At 46.0% G+C, this 22300-nt stretch overlaps 1 protein-coding gene across 7 annotated transcripts in view; it reads right to left on the bottom strand.

Moving 5' to 3' along the window:
• Positions 1 to 22300, bottom strand: part of ATG5 (autophagy related 5) — a 260439-nt gene that overhangs the window by 210714 nt on the left and 27425 nt on the right. For all 7 annotated transcript variants that reach the window (XM_069726288.1, XM_069726292.1, XM_069726291.1 and 4 more), the window contains exon 5: positions 12860 to 13022. In XM_069726288.1, coding sequence (XP_069582389.1) covers positions 12860 to 13022 — 163 coding nt within the window. The remainder of the gene's footprint in view (positions 1 to 12859; positions 13023 to 22300) is intronic.

Below are 22300 nucleotides of genomic sequence, written 5' to 3'. Positions count from 1 at the left end.
CACTTTCATTTTCTCTCCAGCCTGTTCCTCCTCCTCTTCAGCCAGCTCTTTCCCTGCTCCGTCCACCCAGGCATACTTTTCAAGCTTAGCAGCCACTTCTAGCCTCTTTGCATTTGCAGAGTGTGCTCTCTCAGCTCTCTCCACACTGTCGGCGCCATCTTGGTTCCGGGTCACTGCTCCTGCCTTGGCGTCCTGCTGCCTTTTCCGGACCATATCTGCAGCTCTGCACAGCTTCACATGTCGGGGTTGACCTCCGGTAACCTCCCTCAGCCACACAAGGGTTATAACTTCCAGAGAGATCTTATCTTGAGGATAAATGCAGAGTCACAGCGGAGGAGCTCCAGAAGCCGACCGCTCACATCAGGTGCTAGGCTACACACCCCGGTTTGCCCTGCATTTCGCTCCATCCTTCAACTCTGACCAACTTTCCTGTACATGCTGAAGAAAAGCTTCCCCACAGAATGATGCTGTGACAACCATGCTTGACGGTGGGAATGGTGTTGTAAGGGTGATGTGTAGTGTCCGTGCTTTGCATTTAGCCCAAAAAGTTCTATTTTCATCTCATCCGACACAAGAACCTTCTTCCATATACTAGCTGTTTCCCCTATAGCTTGTGGCTCTCTGTCTCTACATCATGATGCTCTACGATCAAAGAGCAGAAACAAATGCACTACTGAGCCGTCTGTCAGTCAGTGCTGGGGCTTGGTTACAGCTGCTGCTCTCCATGTACTGAGTGGTGACTGAAGCCCACACTGGCCATTCCTCTTGGACTGAAAGTCAAAGACTGTGGAGAGGAATAAAGTTAATTTCCTCCAGGTAGCCAGTCTTTCAGTGCGGAAGCATTAAAGCACAATTGACCTGCAGTTTAATCCATTATCACCAGGTTAATAGTGTTTACCATGACTGATTTCCTTTAAAGGGACACTGTCACCTGAATTTGGAGGGAACAATCTTTAGCCATGGAGGCGGAGTTTTCAGGTGTTTGATTCACCCTTTCCTTACCCGCTGGCTGCATGCTGGCTGCAATATTGGATTGACGTTCATTCTCCGTCCTCCGTAGTACATGCCTGCACAAGACAATCTTGCCTTGCCCAGGTGTGTACTATGAAGGACAGAGAATGAACTTCAATCCAATATTGCAGCCAGCGGGTAAGGAAAGGGTGAATCAAAAACCCCAAAACCCCGCCTCCATGGCTAAAGATTGTTCCCTCCAAATTCAGGTGACAGTGTCCCTTTAAGTTCAATTTACATGTAGATTGGAACAGGTACAGGGTTAGTATATAAAAAAATAAAAATAAATACCTTATCGCTTATGTCTCCAGCCACCCTGCTGCTCGCCATTCAGTCCTCTTTTTTTACCCGTAGTGCATTGAATCTACACTACAGGCCAGGCCTTTCGGCTGGTCAATGTCTCAGAGGTTACAGAGCATCGCAAGGTTGCAGTGTATTTCATGACATCACAACAACCAATGATTTTCAGGCTTTGACGTGGTTGGAAATGCTAGCATATAGTTAAGATACCAGGGATTAAGGAAGCAATTGCAGAAATAAGAGGACCGGATGGCAGGCAGTGGGGCGGCCTGAAAGGTGAGAACCGGGTAAGGGATTTTTTTTGGTTTCTTTATAATTATTTTACTGTTGTGATCCGGTGACCTAGGAGCTGCATGAGTACATTCACTGGAGAAAGTGGCCACTGTACTGACCGCAATCCTGAACTTAACACCGCAACTAGAAGTAGCCGTGGAGTGTACCTAACACACCTAGACACCTCGTCACAGCCGGAGAACTATATACCCCTAAAGATGGAAATAGGAATACTATCTTGCCTCAGAGAAAATCCCCAAAGGATAGACAGCCCCCCACAAATATTGGCGGTGAGTAGGAGAGGAAAAAACATACACAGGCAGAAAAACAGGATTAGCACAGGAGGCCACTCTAGCTAGATAGGACAGAGTTCTGTGCGGTCAGTATAAAAAACCCTTCAAAACATCCACAGCAGAATATACAAAAACTTCCTACATCTTTACTAAAAGATGTAGGAGCGTAAATCTGCAACTCCAGTGAATCCTACAATCAGAGCAGGAATAAAACGGAAACAAGCACACTGGCAGTGTGCCACAGAAAAAAAAACCAAACACTTATCTTTGCTGAAATAGGCAGCGAGCAGGAGAAGCCAGAAAGTGATCCAACACTACACAAGGAACATTGACTAATGGCAAGGGCTAAAGGATCCTGCCCACTTAAATATCCCAGTCAGAATTGTAATCATCCGATACACCTGGCCAGGTCTGTGACTCAGACAACTGCATTCCCACCTACAACCACTGGAGGGAACCCAAGAGCAGAATTCACAACATTTTACATTCCTAACTATGGGTCATCCACAAGTTTTAAGTTCGTAACTCGGGAACTGCAAGATTTCTGAATTTTCGACTTAAATGGGTATTCTCAATTTTAAAAGTATCCGCTCTTATGGATCTGGTCGGCAACCATTATATTCGAGCTGGAAGACCTGATCTGTGAGTGGGTTGCTGACAGGAGAGCAAAGAAATTGGTTGTGACTAGGGCTCAGATTCAAGAATTTGCCCTTGCAACGGCACCACAGTTTGAAATTTCCCCTGAAGAATTCAAGGCATCAACACTGGCTGGATAACTTCCTTCAACGAAGTGAACTGTCTTTGAGAAGATCCACAACACTCTTTAGGCTGGAAGATGCTGAAATTATTAAACGCGCATTTGCATTCAAGACCTTTGTTGATGACCCTGACTTCTCTAAAAACAATCTTTCCAACATGATTGCCATGTATGAAACTGCAGTGTTTATGGGCCAAGCATCTCAAACAATTGAACAACAAGGTGCCTCCTCAGTGTACGTTCCCTCCACTGGCACTAAAGTCCCACTGTTACAGAACCCCCAGCACCAAGAATATGTTATGCAGTATATATTATGTATAATAGGTTCCATGTGAAATGCATCAGTCCACAGGCTGCGCCCCTGGTCAGAGGGGACAAGATATTCTCCTTCTGACCTCCCCCACCTTTGTAATTCCCACAGTAAATATCAGCAGGCTCCGGCCCCCTGCGGCTATTGTAATGCATGTCTGGCCTGCTTTTTCTATTGGCCTGCCCTGTGTATCTGTGTTATATATTCTGTGTGCTGTGAATAAAGTGTGTTCTTTTAGACTGGAAATACGTGGACTATCAGTCAGCTTTTATATGCTCTCACGTAATCAAGGAATTCCAGCCAGGGTCCTTCATTCAGAATCCAGCAAAAGCAGAGTGGACCTCCTGAAACACGGGGGGTGCTGAAAGAGGTACTACAGCACAGTAGACCCCGTTACACTGGCGGCAGACAGCGAGATGTGATACCCCTTCTACAGGAGGAAAGGAATGAATGGAAGACTACTGGCAGAAGTTAAAGAGGACTACATTAAAAGATCTGGTGGAAGCCCGAGGGTTACTCGCCAGCAACAAAACAAAAGCGGATTTGATAGCAGCCATCATGGAACACGACAGTGCAGCGCCCCCCAATGTGAACGTGGAGGAGACTGAATTCCAGAGGGAGGTAAAGAACAGACTGGCGTTCTATGGCCCAAACCCTGCAGTAGAGATCATACGAGAGGTGATGGCTGATGCACGTACTGATCTGAAGGAAAAGATGGCAGAGCGGACCAAAGTGGAGCTGGCCAAGATGGAGATGGCAGAGCGGAGAGAGGAGAGTCAGCGAGCAGGGGGAGCTCTGGCCCCCGACCAGGTACCTTCAACAGTAAGCCACAAAAAGATCCAGTATAATGCCTTCCGACAGTTGGGGGAGGCAGAGGAAGACTGATGGCTTTCTGCAGGACTTTGAGCAGCAGTGTGCCCTTCATCAAGTGAAGCCGGAGGAACGGGTTCAGATTCTGGCCAGCAAGCTGACAGGCCGGGCAGCGGACGCCTATCGCACGGTACCTGATGAGGACTGTATGGACTATGAGCGGATCAAAGAAGTGATCTTGGCCCGGTATGCGCTGACACCAGAGGCATACCGCCAAAAGTTCAGCGGACTAATAAAATGAGTAACCGATACCCACGCTGAATGGGCCTGTAAATTACGGCGGTCACCGCTACAGTGGGTACAAGGGAGCCAAGCAACCACTAAGGAGGACGTCCTCCAGCTCTTCTTGTTAGAACGATTCTTTAATGGACTAAATCCCGAGACACAGGAATGGCTTCGGGACAGGCTGCCAATGACTCGAGGAAGCCGCTCGTCTGGCCGATGAACATCATGACGCCAGGAAGCCTCAGTTGTCCGGATCAAAGATGGTCACTAGGGGTCCGCCCATGGACCTGGAGGGCCCCAAACCACCGAAGATTGTAGGGGGACCAGCTAGAAACCCGGCCTACCACAGTTCCCCTGGGGCGTGATGCCACCCCTGCCATCAGCTGGGCCACCTGCAAAGACAATGTCCCAACCGGACTCAGCATAACCAGTGGCCAAAGGCGGGAACAGCTACCTTCCGCCGGGCCGCTGTACACTGCTACCAAGGCGAAGCTGACCCGGCATTGGGGGCTACAACTAACCAAAAGGCGGAAGACATGGAGGAAGTGCTGCATGAAGTAGACCCCGTGCAGGCAGCCCGCGCAGATAATCGACAACAGCATCGACAGGTCGTGTGGGTTAATGGGAAACACATGCAGGGACTAAGAGATTCCGGAGCAACTTTGACCCTTGTGAAGCCTCATCTCGTCCGGGACCAAGAGAAGACGGACCAGACAGTGGCAGTCCGTGTAGCAGGGGGAGCCATACATCGACTGCCCACTGCCAGGATTCACCTGAACTGGGGAGTTGGGGATGGCCTTGTTGAGGTCGGCTTGATGGAGGATTTGCCTGCAGACGTTTTGCTGGGAAATGACTTGGGGTCCATGTTGTCTGCCTTCTCGGTTATCCCTCTGGCTGAGACATATCCTGAGACCACCCGGAGACAAGCTCGAGCTGCGGAGGCGGAATCACACTCAGAGGAGGCCCAGGTAAGACATCCCAGCCCTACACGTATTCCCATAGCCAGACACATTTCTTGGGCCACCCCAGATGAATTTAAGAGGGAGTTACTTGAGGATCCTTCATTGGAGGGATATCGTGGGAAGGCACAGGAGGGGAGAGGGGTACTGGAAGGGGAACAGTTTATATGGAAGCAGGGACTCCTCTACCGGATCACAGAGCAGCACCACACAGGGACGAGCCCCACTATAAAACGACAGCTGGTAGTTCCCAGGAAGTATAGGCAGGAGTTACTGCGAATCTCTCATGACATACCCTTGGCCGGGCACTTCGGCGTCAGTCGCACCAGGCATCGTCTGACACAAAACTTCTTTTGGCCGGGGGTAACCTATGATGTCCGTCAATACTGCCAGACCTGTGACAGTTGCCAGTGCATTGGCAAGAGGGGAGATCGATGCACGGCCAAATTACGCCCCCTCCCCATTGTGGAGGAACCATTTAGCCGAGTAGCGGTCGATCTGATAGGGCCGTTAGCCAAACCCAGTCCGTCAGGGAAAAGGTATATATTGTCAGTGGTAGATTATGCCACACGGTATCCAGAGGCGGTTGCGTTACCTAACATACTGGCAGAGACGGTGGCGGCTGCCCTGCTCCAGGTGTTCTCATGGGTTGGATTTCCCCGGGAGATTATCTCAGACCAGGGTACCCAGTGTACAGCAGAGGTGACCAACCAACTGTGGAAGCTGTGCGGCATAAAGTCCATTAGAAGCGCCCCGTACCACCCGCAAACCAATGGGTTGTGTGAACGCTTTAACGGGACGTTAAAACAACTCATTGGGACTTTTACCAGGACCTACAGGGACTGGGAGAAATTCTTGCCTCACCTCCTGTTTGCCTATCGAGAGGTGCACCAAGAATCCACGGGGTTCTCCCCATTCGAACTAGTATACAGGAGACGGGTAAGGGGACCCCTAGACTTAGTGCTAGAACACTGGGAAGGGGAGGGCATCATAGAAGGGGTACCTATTGTACCCTATGTGCTGGAATTCTGGGACCACCTACAGGAGCTGATCCAGGCTGTACATGGGACCATGCAGGTGGCCCAGCGGCGCCAGCGCGTATCGTACGATCGGAGGGCCAGAGAGCGCACCTTGGAAATAGGGCAGAAGGTCCTGGTGTTAGAGCCCACTAGGCAGAACAAGTTCCAAGCTGCATGGCAGGGGCCCTACCAGGTAGTGGGGAAAATTGCCGACACCACCTATAATGTCGCCGATTGTGACGACCCCAGGGTTATCTGCATGTTCCACGTGAATATGCTGAAGCCCTATCGGGAGCGCCCTGAAGAGGTAGTGGCCATCTGTGCACCTGAAGCAGAGGATTTAGCCGGACTTCCTCCGTCCGTCCTCCTCTATCTAAAACATGGGACCAGGTACACTGGGGTGAAGACTTAGGTCCCCGGGAGAGACAGCAGGCGGAGGAGTTGTTGAGGCAGCCCGGGTACACTCACCTGGCACAACACAAGGTTGAGACCCAGGATCAGACCCCCCTGCGACAACCCGCCTTCCGCATCCCTGAGTCTGTACGAGAAGGGATGCGACAAGAGATACAAGAGATGTTGCGTTTAGGGGTCATTGAAGAGTCAGATAGTCCCTGGGCATCCCCCATAGTGTTAGTGCCCAAGAAGGATGGGACTACATGGTTTTGTGTAGACTATCGTAAGCTCAATGAGAAAACAGTGACGGATGCGTATCCCATGCCGCGTGTGGATGACTTGTTAGACCGGCTGGCAGTGGCAAAGTATTTGACCACCATCGATCTATGCAAAGGCTACTGGCAGATTCCCCTTAGTCCTGATGCTATTCCCAAGTCGTCATTTGTCACCCCATTTGGCTTATTCCAGTTTCGAGTTATGCCATTCGGGATGAAGACTGCCCCGGCGACCTTCCAGAGGCTGGCTAACCGGCTTCTGGATGGTCTCCAGGACTTTGCGTGTGCCTACCCAGATGACATTGCCATATACAGCGCGACATGGGAAGAGCATCTAAATTACCTAAAGACAGTTTTAGACAGGATCCACAAGGCCGGAATCACCCTGAACCCAAACAAGTGTCACGTGTGCAAAGCAGAGGTTCAGTATTTAGGGCATTGGGTGGGAAGTGCGAAACAGAGACCAGAACCAGCCAAGATTGAGGCCATAGCCAAATGGCCCACCCCACACACTAAAACCCAGGTCATGGCGTTTCTAGGGACAGCGGGGTATTACAGGAAATTCGTTCCCAATTACAGCAGCGTGGCAAAGCCCCTCACTGATCTGACCCGTAAGAACCAACCCCGCCAGGTAACCTGGACCCCAGAGTGTGAGGAAGCCTTCCGCCAGCTAAAGGACGCCCTCACCAATACCCCTGTATTAGCCGCACCCGATCCAACTAAACGTTTCCTTGTTCACACAGACGCTTCTATGTTTGGATTGGGGGCAGTACTAAGCCAAGGCGGGCCGGACGGCCAAGAACACCCGGTAGCTTACCCGAGTCGGAAACTACTGCCCCGTGAAGTGAGTTATGCGGCCATCGAGAAGGAGTGCCTGGCAATAGTATGGGCACTCAAAAAGTTACAACCATATTTTTATGGACAACAGTTTTCCCTCCTAACGGACCATAATCCCCTAGTCTTGCTTAATCGGGTCTCCGGAGACAACGCCAGATTACTGCGGTGGAGTTTAGCCCTGCAACCTCTGGACTTCACCATCCACTACAGACCCGGCAAACAAAACGGTAACGCCGATGGACTAAGTCGACAAACTGAACTTGTACCAACCCCATAAACTTCGGTCATCCCCAAACCGATCCGTTAAGGATCAGACTGTGTATGCCGATCGCGTCGCTGAAAAGGGGAGCCGTGTTACAGAACCCCCAGCACCAAGAATATGTTATGCAGTATATATTATGTATAATAGGTTCCATGTGAAATGCATCAGTCCACAGGCTGCGCCCCTGGTCAGTGGGGACAAGATATTCTCCTTCTGACCTCCCCCACCTTTGTAATTCCCACAGTAAATATCAGCAGGCTCCGGCCCCCTGCGGCTATTGTAATGTATGTCTGGCCTGCTTTTTCTATTGGCCTGCCCTGTGTATCTGTGTTATATATTCTGAGTGCTGTGAATAAAGTGTGTTCTTTTAGACTGGAAATACGTGGAGTATCAGTCAGCTTTTATATGCTCTCACGTAATCAAGGAATTCCAGCCAGCGTCCTTCATTCAGAATCCAGCAAAAGCAGAGTGGACCTCCTGAAACACGGGGGGTGCTGAAAGAGGTATTACAGCACAGTAGACCCCGTTACACCCACCTTTACTCATTTCAAAGGGCAAGATAGACAAGATTGAACGTGTTTCAGGCATTTATATTCTTGAAACTGAAAAAGCCTGGGCCACACAAGCAGTTATAAGGAAGTGGGTCGATTCAATGCTGCCGCTTGTTATGCGAGGGAGCCAAAGAGGAATGCTGATCTGGGATGCAGCCAGCACACACCGCGCCAAAGACATGAAGAACTTCCTTCATGAGAGAAAAATAGAACAAATAATGATTCCTGCAGGAATGACGGCTTATCTCCAGTCCCTTGATATCACCATTAACAAGCCATTCAAGGACAATTTGCATGTGGAAATCAATGACTACATTGAAAATAGAATGGATTGAAATCAACGTGGAAACTTTGTGAAACCTAAACTGCCAGAGATTGTGACTTGGGTGAAGAATTCATGGGAGAAAATCACTGGCACTTGAATTGCAAATGCACTTCGAGCAGGCTACCTTGACAAGCAGTGCTCATTTAAGGACAGTGCTATTTCTAGACAAGAGAAATATGGGCCAATGATTCCGAAAGAAATTGAGTCACAAGAAATTCCACAGGAACTTCAGAGTTTGGATTGTTGTGATGATGTTCCAGAAGATGATATTTAGAGAGTTAGGGAGCACCACAACTGGGCGACTACCATAATTATGATGAACATATAAAGGGGTGCAGCTCAATGCATAGCAAAAACATCATGGAAAAACAACAAGAGAAAGAAAGCTATGCAAATAGGGCGCACGCCCCAAAAAATACAAACTGAATAGCAAAAAATACAAAAATAATCTATTAAAGAAAGAAACAAATGCACAAAAATAAAAACATATAAAATACAACAACCACACTACTGGTCCCAAGATATTCATATACAGATATTTCTGTATAAACAGCCCAAATATAAATGATATTAAACAACAGCAATAAAGACATGCCACAATAGGATTGTTATACCATAGAAGTATATGCATGAATATATATACATACCTTTCCCAAAACAATATATGGGAAAGGCCTATAATATGGAAAAATAAGAACCCCCTGATACTTATATAGGTAAAATATGACTCAATATTTCAAATGGCCACAATATAACAATATCTATACAAATATAAACATATATGAGCATAAAGAGTCTGGGCGTCCCCAGACAACCTTGCAATAAATAAAGTGCCCTAATATAGAGAAAGAGACTAATACCATCAATGGGGCCCCAATAAGCGCATAAGAGAATAATATAAAAAATAAATAAATAAATAAATAAATCCCCAAAAAATAATAAAAAAAAAAAAATTATGAGATATTAGCTAAGTAAAGAGATGCGACAAGCAAAGCAGCCAGGTGGGGAAATAAACCCACTCAGGTATAGAGAAGGCGTCCATAAAAATGGAAGTATGTGGCACAATGATGTAAAAAGATACAGGGGTTAAAGATAAATACCCAGAGTAGGTCATCCAGTATGTGGCATGGGTCGTCGGCAGTCAGTAGTCAAAGGTGGAAAAGGGCGAACCCGGGATACTTAGAGAGTGTGGGGGGAGTGTGGGGGGAGCCCCACGCGTATCGCAGCTAGACGAAGCTGCGTCTAGCAGCGATACGCGTGGGGCTCCCCCCACACTCTCTAAGTATCCCGGGTTCGCCCTTTTCCACCTTTGACTACTGACTGCCGACGACCCATGCCACATACTGGATGACCTACTCTGGGTATTTATCTTTAACCCCTGTATCTTTTTACATCATTGTGCCACATACTTCCATTTTTATGGACGCCTTCTCTATACCTGAGTGGGTTTATTTCCCCACCTGGCTGCTTTGCTTGTCGCATCTCTTTACTTAGCTAATATCTCATAATTTTTTTTTTTTTATTATTTTTTGGGGATTTATTTATTTATTTATTTATTTTTTATATTATTCTCTTATGCGCTTATTGGGGCCCCATTGATGGTATTAGTCTCTTTCTCTATATTAGGGCACTTTATTTATTGCAAGGTTGTCTGGGGACGCCCAGACTCTTTATGCTCATATATGTTTATATTTGTATAGATATTGTTATATTGTGGCCATTTGAAATATTGAGTCATATTTTACCTATATAAGTATCAGGGGGTTCTTATTTTTCCATATTATAGGCCTTTCCCATATATTGTTTTGGGAAAGGTATGTATATATATTCATGCATATACTTCTATGGTATAACAATCCAATTGTGGCATGTCTTTATTGCTGTCGTTTAATATCATTTATATTTGGGCTGTTTATATATGAATATCTTGGGGCCAGTAGTGTGGTTGTTGTATTTTATATGTTTTTATTTTTGTGCATTTGTTTGTTTCTTTAATAAATTATTTTTGTATTTTTTGCTATTCAGTTTGTATTTTTTTGGGCGTGCGCCCTATTTGCATAGCTTTCTTTCTCTTGTTGTTGTTCCAGAAGATGATGACATGGTTGTCAATGAATAAATCTTGTTTTGTGTTATTAAATATTGAGATCAGTAAATGACCCATTGTTCGCTGTTTTACATGTTGCACATGGAAATACCGTAATTATACGGTAGTAACAAGAAATTCTTGATACGATTCACAGTTTATTTCTTTCTACTGTTTTTTGATGACTACCGTTCAGCATATGCTGGTATGTTAATAGATGTTAATTCTTTTGTTAAAAAAAAATTGTCAATACTTTTTGCCCCCCAACTCCCTCCCCCACCCCCCCCCAAAAAAAAAAATAAGACATGGTGCAACTTTCGGAGCAAAAATTAATATAAGACGGTGTCTTATTTTCAGGGAGACAGGGTACCAAACTGTAGATTTTGCCACTTTTAATATTGTAGCAATTTATCGGATGGGTTTTTTCTGTTTTCGCAGCTTAAGGATGGCTTGTTTCACCTGCATGGAGAGCTCCTTTGACCGCATGTTTATTTCGCAGCAAAACCTTCCAAATGCAAGCACCATACCTCAAATCATCTCCAGGCCTTTTATCTGCTTAATTGAGAATGACATAACGAAGGGATTGCCCACAACTGTCCATGAAATAGCCTTGGAGTCAATTGTCCAATTACTTTTGGTCCCTTTAAAAACAGGGTGACATGTTAAGGAGCTGAAACTCCTAAACCCTTCATCCAATTTTAATGTGGATACCCTCAAATGAAAGCCGAAATTCTGAACTTCTGAATCTATAACCGAAATTAGAAAAATGTTGTCTCTGTCCAAATATATATGGACTTAACTGTATATATTCTATTTGTATATATCGATTCTATCTATTCTAACCTGTAAGTGGGATTTTACTGTAGCGGCACTTGAATTGCCGGGTTTTCAAAGGAGGTAACGTTTTACAGAAGTTTTTTTTTTCTCTAGGGGCACTCAACTTCATTAGAAGGCATAAAGAGACCCAATTTAGCCTCCAAAATGGATGAAAAGAACGCACCAAAACCGCAAAAAAAAAAAAACACTAAAATTTGCATTTTTGCCGCAGCTTCTTTTCTGCCAAGAAATCAGGTTTTCTTGCAGAAAAATAAGCTGCAAAAACACCCAGTGTGAACATACCATTAAAGTGATAGGGGATAACTTTCCGATCACCAGGGGGTCCAATAGCTGGATCCCTGACCGATCCCAAGAACCAGGGCTCAGAACAGCCCTGTGTGAAGCGGCGCAGAGGTTGATCACATGCGCTGCTGCACCACTGATATCAGATATGCAGATGATATCCGAGATCAACAAGTTTTCAACAAGCCCATAAGAATGAATGGACCAAAATGATTGACCACCGCTCCATTCACATATGGCAATTCAGAGCCCGGTTCAAGCCTCATGCTATCTGGCCTCCCCTCTAGCAATCTTGCACCACTCCAATCCATCCTACACTCTGCTGCCCGACTAATCCACCTGTTTCCCAGTTATTCCCAGGCCTCTCCTCTCTGCCAAGCCCTTCACTGGCTTCCAATTGTCCAGAGGCTCCAGTTCAAAACCCTAACTATGACATACAAAGCCATCTACAACCTGTCTCCTCCATACATCTGTGACATGGTCGCCCGGTACTTTCCTACATGCAACCTTCGATCCTCTCAAGATCTCCTTCTCTACTCCCCTCTTACCGCTTCTTCCCACAACCGCATCCAAGACTTCTCCCGTAATTCCCCCATACTCTGGAACTCTCTACCACAACACATCAGACTTTTGCCTACCGAGAAAACTTTCAAAAAGAATCTCCTCTTCCGAGAAGCCTACAACCTGCATAGATCCTCAGTCTACTGAACCACCACACAACCAGCTCTACCCTCTCCTAGTGTATCCTCACCCAACCCCGGTAGACTGTGAGCCCTAGTGGGCAGGGTCCTCTCCCTTCGATACTTGTGTGCATTATATTACTCATGTTGATTGTACATGTCTATGTATGCCCCTTTTTTCACATGTAAAGCGCCATGGAATAAATGGCACTACAAAAATGAATAATTATTATTATTATGGTAGGGGTCCTAACAGTGGGACACCACCCCCACACACTTCCTTCCTAAGAATAACACACTCTCAGTGGAATACATACCATTCTGTAAACCCATCCATAGTTGTTTGTGATCCTTCTTCTGCATTTCATTTATGACTTGACTTTTGTGCTTTAAAGTATCAGCCTCCTTCACAGATGACATAAAATGTGCTTCAACCACCTCTTTGGACTGGCAATGCAAAAGATCCTTTGACGGAAAATTCTGTTAAGAAAATAAAGGATATGTGAATTGTAACTTACAAACAAAGCTTTGGGCAAGTTACATCTCTCAGAAGCAACTGCATGAAACCCCAAAATGGCCCATACCAGTTCTGGATTGAAGACCTCAATATTTTATTTAAACTTTAATCTTTGAATTTTGGTGGCCATACTTTACTTTGGAAATTGTAAACATACATTCGAGTTTAACTTATTCACTTTGATTTACATAAAAAACAATTCCACTGCAGTTTTTAGTTTTTATTAGCATAAAAATCAATCATAAATAATGCTACAAATTTATTGCAAAGGTTGTTATGGTCGAGACAATACCAATAATGTGATTATCTATTTATATAATTGCCTCGTAATGTTTTCATTTCCTGTTCTGTCCAGATGTCACCGTATCCCAGAATTCCAAGCGGAGGAAGTTCACCGACCGCCATATTGGGACACCCAAGTAATGGGTGTCTTAGTATGGAAACTGCTGCTGGTACCAACCTATTGCGCGGTACCACTAGTGGAACACCGTCGCACCACACACACACTCAGCCTCTTGAGCGGTGCCAACAGCGGAACACTGTCACGAACACGCTGCCGGGATCAGCCGAATGATTCACTGACTGCCACCATCTTTGTACAGGAGGAGCGCATGCACAGTTTTGACCGCTGCTATCTGTCTGCACAAAGATGGTGGCGGTCTGATTTACTGCGCCTGCGCGAATTATGCGCAGGTGCAGTAAATCATTAGGCTGATCCCGGTGGCAGATGTGCGATGTGTCTACAGGCAGAGGAAGCCGGGCACATTAAGGGTATGTGCACACGATGCAGAAAACGCTGCGGATTCCGCAGCGTGTCCGCAGCAGTTTCCCATGAGTTTACAGTTCAATGTAAACCTATGGGAAACAAAACGCTGTGCACATGCTGCGGAAAAAAAACACGCGGAAACGCAGCGGATTACATTCCGCAGCATGTCCTTCTTTCTGCGGATTCCACAGCGGTTTTACAGCTGCCCCTATGGAAAACAGTATAAACAGGGTTTTGCGATCTAGTGCCACTTCCCCCATCTATCCTTTGGTGAGTTTTGTTCCTGCTGCATATTTGCACATTTTTGACCACTTGGTCAGAACATAGATATTTTTTTTTTTTTTGGAACATACTTTCCTCTTTACCTATCACTATGTATTATGTACTATTGGGGCATAGATGGCGCTATTGATCTGGCACATCATCCGGTTTTAGTATCACTTTTTGGAATATATTTATATGACTTGATATGTTTTTGTAATAAAGCTTACTATTTTTTAACCCTAAATACTCCTGTTTCCTCCGATCTTCCCTATGGAAAACATAAACCAACAGAGAAAAAGAAGAAGCAGCATATAGTCCGGGTATAAGTGTAGAAAAAGCTTTATTAATAATAATACCAGGTTAAAAAACGACAGGGGGAAATAATCCCCGTGCTATACTCAGCACGCACCTACACGAACAGGGGACAGGTGCTTACAATACAAATACATCCACATTGAAACCGAGACAGATAACACAGAACAATCAGAAGATTGTGCAGGCGAATAAAGTGTAACTACATAGATTGGACACACAGGTCCAAATAAGTATATATAAAAACACATACACAATAGCTATCGCTGATATACATACCGGTCAGTGTGGAAGACAATCACTGCGTAGACTGGCACCTCACCCCTGTCCCCCCCGACGCGCGTTTCGGCTATTGCCTTTCTCAAGGGGTACATTAGTGTAGCGCTGGGTTCAATAAATAGAGGAGCTCTACACTTATACCCGGACTTTATGCTGCTTCTTCTTTTTCTCTGTTGGTTTATGTCTATTTGAGTGCAGTGGTCCGCTATGGTCCTTCTTCTGGTCCCATTTTTCTCTGGATTAAATATACCCTATTCGCGTTAAACTATGATGTTGGTGACCTCATATTGTTCCACCTTAGTGTTTTATTTAACCTATGGAAAACAGCAGTTGTGAAAACCGCAAAAAAAACGCGGTAAATCCGCAGCGGTTTTGCACTGCTGATTTATCAAATCTGCTGTGGAAAAATCCGCAGTGGACCAGAATACGTGTGCACATAGCCTAAAGGGGTTTTCCCACGAACGAAAGTTCATTTTAAAAATTGACTGTGTCTATGCACGGAGCATACCACATCTCCTGGTCAGTGGAGGAAGCAAAAGACAATACTGACATTACAGCAGGGGATCACAGTGGATTCATTTTATGAGGTAAAATATTTCACTGACTTTTTAAAAAATATTTTACCTCACAAAATGTATCCTCTGTGATCTCCTGCTGTAATGTCAGTATTGTCTTTTGCTTCCTCCCCTGCCCAGGAGCTGTGGTATGTTCGGTACACTGTCAGACACAGACAATTTTTAAAATGAACTTTTGTTCGTGGGAAAACCCCTTGAACCCCTTCATGACCTGGCCGTTTTTTGCAATTCTGACCAGTGTCCCTTCCTCAACCCCCATCTACTAAAATGCTTGTGCACGCCCTCATCATTTCCCGCCTTGACTACTGCAACATCCTTTTCTGTGGCCTCCCTGCTAACACCCTTGCACCTCTCCAGTCCATCCTTAACTCTGCTGCCCGACTAATCCATCTCTCTCCTTGCTACTCCTCCGCTTCCCCCCTCTGCAAATCTCTTCACTGGCTCCCATTCCCTCAGCGTATCCAGTTCAAATTGCTAATACTGACCTACAAAGCCATCCACAACCTGCCTCCTCCATATATCTCTGAACTAATCTCTCGATATCTTCCCCACGTGATCTCCGGTCCTCCCAAGACCTCCTTCTCTCCTCCACACTTATTCGCTCCTCATCCAATCGCCTCCAAGACTTCTCCCGAATATCCCCCATCCTCTGGAACTCTCTGCCCCAACACGTCCGACTATCAACCACAGTCGGATCCTTCAGACGGAACCTGAAAACTCATCTCTTCAGGAAAGCCTACAGCCTGCACTGACACCGCTGCTGCCTCATCACTATCGAAGCTACCGCCTCACCAACACCGGAGCTACCGCCTCACCAACACCGGAGCTCCTGCAACCCTCAACCTACTGTCTCCTTCCCCATAATCCTGTAGAATGTAAGCCCGCAAGGGCAGGGTCCTCGCCCCTCTGTATCAGTCCGTCATTGTTAGTTTGTTTACTGTATGTGATATTTGTAACTTGTATGTAACCCCTTCTCATGTACAGCACCATGGAATCAATGGTGCTATATAAATAAATAATAATAATAATAATAATAATAATAACAACTAAGGAACGCTTCAACGGATCCTAGCGGTTCTGAGTTTGTTTTTTCGTGACATATTGGGCTTCACGTTAGTGGTAAATTTAGGTCAATAATTTTTGCGTTTATTTGTGAAAAAAATGGAAATTTGGCTAAAATTTTTAAAATTTCGCAATTTTTAAATTTAGAATTTTTGTTCTGTTAAACGAGAGAGTTATGTGACACAAAATAGTTCATAAATAACATTACCCACATATCTACTTTACATCAGCACAATTTTGGAAACAACATTTTTTTTTGCTATGAAGTTATAAGGGTTAAAAGTTGACTAGCGATTTCTCATTTTTACAACGAAATTTACAAAATCATTTTTTTTAGGGACCGCCTCACATTTGAAGTCAGTTTGAGGGGTCTATATGGCTGAAAATACCCAAAAGAGACACCATTCTAAAAACTGCACCCCTCAAGGTGCTCAAAACCACATTCAAGAAGTTTATTAACCCTTCAGGTGCTTCACAGTAGCAGAAGCAACATGGAAGGAAAAATGAACATTTAACTTTTTAGTCACAAAAATGATCTTTTAGCAACAATTTTTTTATTTTCCCAAGGGTAAAAAAAAACAAACTGTACAATAACTTTTGGGGTCCAGTTTCTCGAGTACGCCGATACCCTATATGTGGGGGGGGAGAACCACTGTTTGGGCGCACGACAGGTCTCTGAAGGGAAGGAACGCCATTTGACTTTTTCACTGAAAAATTGGCTCCAATCTTTAGCGGACACCATGTCGCGTTTGGAGAGCCCGTGTGCCTAAACATTGGAGCTCCCCCACATGTGACCCCATTTTGGAAACTAGACCCCCCCCCCCAGGAGCTTATCCAGATGCAGTGAGCACTTTAAACCCCCAGGTGCTTCATAAATTGATCCGTAAAAATGAAAAAGTACTTCTTTTTTTTCACCAAAAATTTCTTTTAGCCTCAATTAGGTCATTTCCACATGGGCAACAGGATAAAATGGATCCTAAAATTTATTGGGCAATTTCTCCTGAGTACACTGATACCTCACATGTGGGGGTAAACCACTGTTTGGGCACACGGCAGGGCTTGGAATGGAAGGAGCGCCATTTGACTTTTTGAATGAAAAATTGGCTCCAATCTTTAGCACACACCATGTCGCGTTTGGAGAGCCCCTGTGTGCCTAAACATTGGAGCTCCCCCACATGTGACCCCCATTTTGGAAACTAGACCTCCCATGGAACTAATCTAGATGGGCGGTGACGACTTTAAACCCCCAAGTGCTTCACAGAAGTTTATAACGCAGAGCCGTGAAAATAAAAAAAATCATTTTTTTTCTCAAAAATTATTTTTTAGCCCGCAATTTTATTTTTTATTTTCACAAGAGTAACAGGAGAAATTGGACCCCAAAAGTTGTTGTCCAGTTTGTCCTGAGTTTGCCGATACCCCATATGTGGTGGGGAAACTCTGTTTCGGCACACGTCGGGGCTCGGAAGGGAAGTAGTGACGTTTTGAAATGCAGACTTTGATGGAATAGTCTGCGGGCGTCATGTTGCATTTGCAGAGCCCCTGATGTGCCTAAACAGTAGAAACCCTCCACAATTGACCCCATTTTGCAAACTAGACCCCCCAAGGAACTTATCTAGATATGTGGTGAGCACTTTGAACCCCCAAGTGCTTCACAGAAGTTTACAACGCAGAGCCGTTTAAATAAAAAATCATTTTTCTTTCCTCAAAAATGATGTTTTAGCAAGCAATTTTTATTTTCACAAGGGTAACAGGAGAAATTGGACCCCAATAGTTGTTGCCCAGTTTGTCCAGAGTATGCTGGTATCCCATATGTGGGGGTAAACCACTGTTTGGGCGCACGTCGGGGCTCGAAAGGGAGAGAGCACCATTTGACTTTTTGAACGCAACATTGGCTGGAATCAATAGTGGCGCCATGTTGCGTTTGGAGACCCTGATGTGCCTAAACAGTGGAAACCCCTCAATTCTACCTCCAACACTAACCCGAACACACCCCTAACCCTAATCACAACCCTAACCCCAACACACCCCTAACCACAACCCTAACCCCAACACACCCCTAACCCCAACCACAACCCTAACCACAAGCCTAATCTTAACCCTATTTACAACCCTAGCCCTAATTCCAACCCTAACCCTAAGGCTATGTGTGCCCACGTTGTGGATTCGTGTGAGATTTTTCAGCACCATTTTTTAAAAATCCGCACGTAAAAAGGCACTGCGTTTTACCTGCGGACTTACAGCGGATTTCCAGTGTTTTTTGTGCGGATTTCACCTGCGGATTCCTATTGAGGAACAGGTGTAAAACACTGCGGAATCTGCACAAAGAATTGACATGCTGCGGAAAATACAACGAAGCGTTTCCGCGTGGTATTTTCCGCACCATGGGCACAGCGGATTTTGTTTTACATAGGTTTACATAGAACTGTAAACCTGATGGAAAACTGCTACGAATCCGCAGCGGCCAATCCGCAGCCAAATCTGCACCGTGTGCATATACGAAAACGCTGCGGATCCGCAGTGTTTCCGCAGCTGCTGGTCCGCAGCAGTTTCCCATGAGTTTACAGTTCAAATGTAAACCTATGGGAAACAAAAAACGCTGTGCACATGCTGCGGAAAAAACTGCGCGGAAACACAGCGGATTACATTCCGCAGCATGTTACTTCTTTCTGCGGATTTTACAACTGCTCCAATAGAAAACCGTAGTTGTAAAACCGCAGTGAAATCCGCAGAAAAACCGCGGTAAACCCACGATAAATCCGCAGTGAAAAAATCCGCAGAGGACCAGAATACGTGTGCACATAGCCTTACCCTAGCCCTAACCCTAGTTCTATCCCTAACCCTAGTGGGAAAAAATATATATTTTCTTTATTTTATTATTGTCCCTACCTATGGTGGTGATAAAGGGGGGGTTCATTTACTATTTTTTTTATTTTGATCACTGTGATAAAACCTATCACAGTGATCAAAATGTACATGGAACGAATCTGCCGGCCGAATTTATCCGTTATTGGACGTCTTCCCCCCCCCCCCCCCCCCGTTAGCTGTCATGTGCCCCCAACAGCCGGGGGAGGAATCGCGATCCTCTCACGGCCATTAACCCATTAAATGCCGCTGTCAAACTGACGGCGACATTCAACACGCGCCTCTGGCAAGCGTGATGAAAATCTGCCCATAAGTGAGCCCAGTCACATGATCGAGGGTCACCGATGGGTTGGCATGACAACCAGAAGTCTCCTGCAGACTATGGTTACCATTGCCGGATTGCTATGAGCACCACCCGGCGGTCGACGCTCATAGCAAGTCTCCCATGGAAAGTTCTGAGCTCTCTCTGAGCTGCACTCCCTCCGTTGAAAAGCATTGTGGCTTAACCCCATTCTGGTGTCAGTTTCCTTTCGGGGCTCCTTTGACCGAGTTTCACCCTTTTCCTCATGAAAATAATAAAATCACATTTTTCCTCACAAAAATGTTATTTTCACCCCAAGTTTTTAATTTTTTTTTTAAGGGCTAATAGGATTTTCTTTTTTTTTTTTACAAACAACTGAGGTCCATTTTTTCTTGAGTGCACCAATACCCTACATGTACTCAGGAAATATTTTTCAGGCACAGTGCAAAGCTCAGAAGGCAAGGAGTGCCAAATTTTACGGTTTGCAGGTGCCATAACCCACTGGGAGAGCCCATGAGGTGCCAGAACAGGAGAACCTCCATAAGTGACCCCATTTTACAAACTACACTTCTCAATTAATTTATCTAGGGGTGCAGTGATCATAATGCCATCATGGGAGTATCACAAAATTTTATGCCATTGGGCAGTGAAGAAAAAATAACTACCATATATACTCGAGTATAAGCCGATCCGAGTATAAGTCGAGGCACCCAATTTTGCCACGGAAAACTGGGAAGCTTATTGACTCGAGTATAAGCCGGGTATGAATTGTCCCCTCATCCCCGTCCTGGAATGTGTGGCTCCCCCGGTTGTGTGCATAGCTCCTCCATCCCCCCCCCTGTTGTGTGCATGGCTCCTCGGTCCTCCCCCTGTTGTGTGCATGGCTTCTCCGTCCTCCCCCTGTTGTATGCATGGCTCCGCTCGGCTTCCCCCGTCCTTCTCACGCTGACGCTGCACGTCCCTGCATCTCTCTGTTATCCAAGGACCAGCAGCTTTTTGTGTTCAGCGGTCACGTGGTACCACTCATTAAAGGGAACCTGTCACCCCGTTTTTTGAGATTGAGCTATAAATACTGTTAAATAGGGCCTGCGCTGTGTGTTACTATAGTGTATGTAGTGTACCCCGATTCCCCATGTATGCTGAGAAATACATTACCAAAGTCGCCGTTTTCGCCTGTCAATCAGGCTGGTCTGGTCAGGTGGGCGTGTTCACAGCGCTCTTTTCTTCCCCAGCTTTCCGTTGGTGGCGTAGTGGTGTGCGCATGTCCAGAGTTCCGACTTCCCTGCGCCCACGTGAAGACACAGCGCGCGATCTGTGCTGTAATCCCTTGCATCGGTGGGGGCGGCCATCTTCCTGTGGCCGCGCGTGCGCAGATGGAGTACTCTGCTGCACGGGGCTTCAGGAAAATGGCCGCGGGCAGCCGCGCGTGCGCATTAGAGATCGCGGCGGCCATTTTCCCAAAGCCGAGTTTGCATCTCGGCTTTGGGAAAATGGCCGCCGCGATCTCTAATGCGCACGCGCAGCTGCCCGCGGCCATTTTCCTGAAGCCCCGTGCAGCAGAGCACTCCATCTGCGCACGCGCGGCCCCAGGAAGATGGCCGCCCCCACCGATGCAAGGGATTACAGCGCAGATCGCGCGCTGTGTCTTCACGTGGGCGCAGGGAAGTCGGAACTCTGGACATGCGCACACCACTACGCCACCAACGGAAAGCTGGGGAAGAAAAGAGCGCTGTGAACACGCCCACCTGACCAGACCAGCCTGATTGACAGGCGAAAACGGCGACTTTGGTAATGTATTTCTCAGCATAGGTGGGGAACCAGGGTACACTACATACACTATAGTAACGCACAGCGCAGGCCCTATTTAACAGTATTTATAGCTCAATCTCAAAAAACGGGGTGACAGGTTCCCTTTAAAGTAATGAATATGCACCCCACGCCTATGGGAGTGGACACACATCCATATTCATTACTTTAATGAGCGGTACCACGTGACCGCTGCTACAGGAAGAAGCTGCCTCGCCGGGACAACACAGTGATGCAGGGAGGACTTGCTGCGATCACGTGAGGAGTGGGTGAGTATGATATGACAACCACCGACTCCTGACGCTCCCCCTCCCTCGCCGACCCCCTGGGACAATGACTCGTGTATAAGCCAAGGGAGGCGTTTTCCACACCAAAAATAAGCTGAAAATCTCGGCTTATACATGACTATATACGGTACATTTTTAACCACCCAAATTTAGTTTTAGCCCCAGATTTTACATTTTCACACAAGAAGTGGGTAAGAAAGGCACCAAAACTTGTCCTACAATTTCTACTGAAGGTCGCAGTACCCCAATATGTGGCTGTACAGTACTACTTAGCCTTACGGAGGAATGGAGCACCATTTGCCTCCTGGAGTGCAGCTTTTCCCTAGAAGAGTTTGCGTACTCCATATACAGAGCCCTAATTGCTAGAAGAACTGAATCCCTCCTCAAGTTACCCCATTTAGGAAATGATACCACTTTGGGAATATATCTACAGGTGTAGTGCTGATTTTGACTCCATGGGTATTTCCAGAAACAAGCAGTAATGAATGTTGCCAAGTTGCAAACTGCCGTTGTAGTAACCAGTACGTTTATGCCCAGCCCATGCTTCTGGAGGCATGCACCCGTAAGTTAGGCAGGCTCTCTTCACTTCAGAAATACCAAACCTGGATGCAATATGTGGTTTAGGTACACTGTGGGTCTCAGAAGGTAGAGGACATTTGGATTTGGGAGCGGAGAATTTGCTGAATTTCTTTTGGTGGATGAGGAGCCATTTCGCTTTTCCAGAGCC

The sequence above is a fragment of the Ranitomeya imitator genome, chromosome 5 (genome assembly GCF_032444005.1).
Source record: "Ranitomeya imitator isolate aRanImi1 chromosome 5, aRanImi1.pri, whole genome shotgun sequence".
Lineage (NCBI taxonomy): Eukaryota > Metazoa > Chordata > Amphibia > Anura > Dendrobatidae > Ranitomeya > Ranitomeya imitator.
This window is presented reverse-complemented; position numbering and strand designations above follow the sequence as displayed.